The following is a 5,367-nucleotide window of genomic DNA, read 5'->3' on the forward strand; positions in this document are numbered from 1 at the left end:
ATGTCAGTGAGCCAGATGTCGTGGTGCCTGAATCAAGTGGTCAGAAAATAAATGATGATAATGTGAATCCTCTCGATAGTACTTCTGAACCACATGTAGATCTGCCTGAAAACGAGGATACTGTTGTATCTCCTTTAGTTGTAAGTAGTCCACCTACAGTTTTGCGAAGATCCCAAAGGATTAGAAAACCAGTTGTTAAACTTAACCTGTAACTGTAGGTTATCACTATGTCTTGGATATAAGTGCATCCTGAAAATCTGGGGGAAAGCAGTGTAATAGCGGAGGTCCGGCGGCCCGAAGGGCCGCCAAGCGGAGCCCCATACTCATATAGGAAAGAAAAGGAAACCCATGAGTTGATTTTCTCATGGTTATCATGGCTAGCGGTATTGCTCGTGGGCGCGTACGCACGACGGCGACGACGACGACGACGGAGTCGCGCAACATGGCGGCCATACTCCAAATAATAGGTTGACAGAGACATGCAGCCTTGGTTTACCGTGTACTTCTTTGATATTGGACCTCCATGTTATGATCAACTGACACCTGTCAAAACAAAGTATCCGCTGACCAGTATCACGTGACCATATCGCGGGCCCAAGTTTACAGCTCATCGAGGTCACGTGCTTTTTGGAAGTTGACCGCTGACCAAGTGCTGGTTTTCGGTTGGATCGCGGGCTCATGTCAGGTTAACTTGTTGAAAACTGGGCAGGATTGTCCGGAGGCCAATCAACGCTAACCCAGGATTAAAAGTTAACAGAATTAAATTTTTTTCTTCTGTCCAAATATTTTTTGCTGCTTTGTTTCGTGTATATGGGCCAAACAATACACAGAAAACCTCACCGCAAAGTTACAAAACTCAAATCAAAATTAATTCTACCTTTTCCTGGGTTAGCTTAGTCGGGTTCTGAACAACCTGGCCGAGGAGCTACGCTTTTAGGCTGGCCTAAATCTATATATTATATTCGTAACCGGAAGTTGTGTTAAGCTGTTTTATTACCCAAGATGCTTAGAGAATAAAGTTGTAGTGTTGAGCAAGCCTCGTGAACTTGTGTTGTTATGTCACCAAGCCATACTTTTGCTAGTATGTTTCAATATGCTCGGACGCAACGTCCATTTTCTCTTTCTTCTATCGTTATCCTCATAGGAAAATCGCATCTCCTGTTCGTGCGAAAGCGCTTGTTCCACGAAACAGGAAACAAATGCAAATCGTGGCTGCCCTTGCAAGATGTGGAAGTGAGTGCACGTGTGGTTCGACAGCAAATCCGTGTCGAAAACACGGTGAGATTCCTTATTTATGCACTTAGCTTTGATGTAACATTGTTTGTAAGTAGGTATTGAAGGCTGCACGCAAATGGAACAACTAGATTTCTGGCTATTTTTGGTTCTGTTTGTGTTCAAGTCTTCATATGTACATACATGTATATTCATGTGTACAGCATGTCTTTTTCATTTAGGCCAAACATTTCACCAAGCATAGAGCAGATTCGAGTTTTTGCAGTTTGAATTGTCTTTCCCTTGAGCTGAGAAGATTCCTAGGAGAGTTTGATTTTTCATATACTGATACAAAGGACAACAGCTTTGACGTTACTCTTTTTTTCATGTCAAGGCTGGTGCAAGTACAGCTTCATTTGTGGCTGAAGAACACAGCCATATCAGACTGACAACGGGCCAAGTGAAGAGCAGGAGAGGATAAAATAAAATAGAGATGCAAGGGTCTGCTTGTATAGAAATATATTTTTATTTCTTATTATTCCAAGAACAAAAATATGCGTAAATATGGAAAAGACCACAAAAATCAAAGCTTGAACACCAATTCAAATGCATAAAGTTTAGCAAGGCAAGATTTGTTTTGTTCCTACACTTGATTTTTTTTATTTCTAGGCCCACTTGAATTGGCAAAAACTCTGTGCTTGCTAGCAAGCTGTCAAACTTGAATCTTTGACACAGTTGTTGGCTCTACCTAAAGTAGATCAATTACAACACTTAATTTTGTCAGGCAAGCACAAAATACTTTACAGTACTCTACTTTATTGGTAATTACCTCCATAATGTTCTTTTAGGAATTCATTCAAATGCTTGATGAAGCAGTGTGTGCAAGCTGTGTACCAGAAGCCTGCCTAGAAGAATTGACAATTTAGATGAGACCATCGCACGACTCGGTGAAAGCGACATTTCTCAACCCACCCCTGGCACATCCACAGAAGGACAGATGACAAGTGTGGATGGAACGCCTAACCCTACACCTCCTTCTAGTAACTCGGCAATACCATGGTGCAAGTGTGGCATGTACCAAATTATGCCACAAGAAATAGACTGATGACAATAGCACGCATGTCTTCATGAACGCAGCCTATTGGCAAAATGTTCTCCATAGATACAGTTATCTGGGGAAAGGAAACCAGGTGTGCCCTTCCTGTGTAGTAACAGTTATCCATTGGCAATATCCCTTACACTGGAGTTTATATGGGATTCAGGGCTGATTAAACCAAAGCAAATGTAGCAAATGCAAGTAACAAGTTGCCTCCCCCTGAAGAAAAGCCCACAAAGAAAGCATTTATAGTAATAGTGGAAGAGGCCTTTGTTTTGTTAATTTAAATCACCTCCACACCTGGTTTTCATCTTTATCATTGCACATTCAGGATGGGTGTTGGTTCATTATGCTGAAATAAAATGCATGGTCAATACATGGTTCTGAGTTGAAAATTCACCAACAGCTAGTTCATGAATTTGTTACTTCAGTATAACAAGGCCAATGTTTATTACTGGAAAAAATATCAATATAGAGAAAAGATCAATAACTTCAAGGTACAGACAGAAAAAAGATCAATAAAACAAGGTATAGACTAGAAGAACACACTGGGATTTTTAATGAACCAGATTTTCAAGCTACATCTCTAGGCACTGAGGCAGGCTTGTGCAATTTTAAAAATATTTCCCTACAACTGATGGCAGTGCCAAAACCCAAAACAAAACCACTGAAATGAAACTCCTCACAACTGTCAACGGCCATATGCTACTATTGTGGACTAAAATGAAAGCAAAAATTTTCTCTGTGACCAAATCAAGTTTAATGAACCTGTACTTAGACCAGGAACACCACAATAGTAGCATATTGCTAAGCACCAACTGTTACCGTCTTCCGGCTGAAAAACTATCTGTTATCTCTCGAAAATTATACTGAGATCCAACTGTAAACACGTACCTGCAGATGACGTAGTGCGCGCGCAAAACAAGTGTGAGATACGCAATTGTTTTACTTACTAGGGAGGTGACAGGGAAAAATGTAACGGGCACCGTAAAAGTTTTCAAAAAAGATGAATAACTTTTAAAAACGCGTGGTTACCCCTACATTTTATGTTATGAAATGGAAGTGGCAAGCCTATTCAACACGTGATTAGTTTCTGGTTGTGAGCAAAAAGTGTTTAGAGTATTTCACCTGAGCCCAAGGAAGACTGTCAGAGACGCTAAGAGCTTTGTTGCAACGATTTTGTTATTAAAAACATATCAAAAATGGTTTTTATGTTACCATTTACCATGCAGATTTAAGGTCTTAATGTGTTTGCTTTTCTGTATGCAAAGGCGAATTCTAAGGAAATCTCTCAGGAAATATTCTTTTCTTCTTTTTTCACAAAAATGCAGATGTCAGCATTTTTGTTGAGATTCAAGGCTAATTATCTCGAAAAAATGCGTGGGTACCCCGCTTTTCGTTGTGGATTCCAACAGCCCTTGAAAATATCTACTTTTTCCGCATGGTCCTAACCTGATGCAAAAGCCTTTGTATTTAGTAGGCACCGTCTTTGAGTGCTTAACTTTGAGCGTTGGAAAATACCACTTTTTGGTGCCCCTAGACTGTTCTGATAACGAAATTCGATAAAGCAATAACTCAATTTAAATACTAATAAATAAAAACGGTGTTCAAAATTTCGGGTCATGGGCCGGCTTCATCACTACTTGTCAAGAGTTCCTGACTTGTGTGTGTGGGAAGACTCCCTGTAATGACCTATATGGGGAAGCCCAGCTCAAGATGGGTACCTTTTTCAGGCTTCAGGTATACATGTCATTATAAAATGATAGGGATTTCACAAGTTGAGGTGTATGAAAGGGTAGGGAAATCTGTCATTTAGGGATTTCTATTCTTCTGGTTCTAAAATGTTGTTGAAGAGCTCTCATTTACTCTCCTCAGCCAGAATGAAGAGATTCTGTAATATTGTTTATTGACTTCTTTCCAAGGGAATAGAAAAGGGATGCAGTATTCTTAAATAGGTTTGTTAAAGGGGTGCATGTACCCTTTTGCAATGAAAGTTGTAGAAAAGAGATGCCTTTTCTACAAAAGGGTAAGGGGTAATGGACCTTGAGATGGAGCCTCCCCATTTAAAGCTTTGTAGAATACCCCTTCCCCCCCCCCCCCACCCCCCCCTTGTGTGACAAAGATGTTCAAATTATTGTTCTGTGGAAAAAGGCACTTTTTAAAAAACAAAAGTGCCAAGGGACTGAGTGAGTGTCAATGCAAGTTTCCATTTGTCTTTTGAATTAAATTGGGTATAACATTATCTTCAACTATAAATAACCATACTTTGCAGCTTCACAGAGAGACCCAAACTGATAATGAAAACATACCTTTTAACACTTAAACTTTTATTTTTGCCCCTTCCCTTGTACCTTGTGATCTTTGTAGGGAATTTCTGAAAAGGTTCCCCCCCCCCCAAAAAAAAAAAAAAATTCAAATTTTATATAAAAAGCACTTTTTTTTTTGAAAATGATCTCAGAGACAACAAAACATCATTTTTATGGCTAGCTTTTATGTTACACTGTGTTTTCAACAAACTGTTTATTTGGAAAAAAAAATGTTCAAGGAAAAAATGAACAGGGAGAAACAACAACATTAACAAACTACTTTTTTAGAAGAGCTAGTGCTAATTGTATATTTTTTTAAACTTACATGTACATGTTCTAGGTCAACATAATTTGTTTTCACAATTTACCACAAAAGAAAACACCACAGAAAGAAGAATTATAGTTGCATCATATTCTGAGCTACTGACATTTTTACATGGAAACATTTCCCATAAAAAAATTCCAAATTATATTCTTACCAGAACAACAACATATCAAATATATTTTGCAAAGAGGATTACTTATAAATTAATAAAATTGATGTAGTGAAATTTGCTTTTTAATTTTTGTAATCCTGACCTTACAGAATGCAACCTTTGGTTTAACTGGTTCACTTTACTGTTAAGGAATAATGAAATAAATCACACCAGAGTGGCTTTGTATCTTTATCATAATTCCCATTATCAGTAGAGAAATCACACTTGTACAGGTCCACTGATACTCTTATGTGTATGCTAAATGTGGGAAAATCAG

General features: G+C 38.6%; 1 protein-coding gene and 1 long non-coding RNA gene across 2 annotated transcripts; one reads left to right on the top strand and one right to left on the bottom strand.

Annotated features, from left to right (window-relative positions):
* Nucleotides 1-995: 995 nt before the first annotated feature.
* LOC149113399 (uncharacterized) lies at nt 996-1,736 on the top strand. The gene is made up of 2 exons (XM_089288283.1): nt 996-1,278; nt 1,607-1,736. Exons 1-2 carry the CDS (start codon nt 1,057-1,059, stop codon nt 1,691-1,693), a joined length of 309 nt encoding a protein of 102 aa, XP_089144409.1. The 5' UTR covers nt 996-1,056; the 3' UTR covers nt 1,694-1,736.
* LOC149113400 (uncharacterized) lies at nt 1,715-2,226 on the bottom strand. The gene is made up of 2 exons (XR_016206797.1): nt 2,042-2,226; nt 1,715-1,960 (listed from the first exon to the last, which is right to left on the bottom strand). It is a non-coding gene; the product is annotated as an uncharacterized LOC149113400 (long non-coding RNA).
* Between the last annotated feature and the right edge of the window lie 3,141 nt (nt 2,227-5,367).

Source organism: Orbicella faveolata, unplaced genomic scaffold, assembly GCF_042242905.1.
Source record: "Orbicella faveolata isolate gen_17 unplaced genomic scaffold, um_ofav_v1 contig_15, whole genome shotgun sequence".
NCBI classification, from domain to species: Eukaryota; Metazoa; Cnidaria; class Anthozoa; order Scleractinia; family Merulinidae; genus Orbicella; species Orbicella faveolata.

Bases quoted from the DNA above. Each gene is read 5' to 3' on its own strand.
- LOC149113399 (XM_089288283.1), top strand. From the start codon at position 1,057: ATGTCACCAAGCCATACTTTTGCTAGTATGTTTCAATATGCTCGGACG. The intron at 1,279-1,606 runs GTGAGATTCCTT...TTTCATGTCAAG, and splicing joins AAATCCGTGTCGAAAACACG to GCTGGTGCAAGTACAGCTTC.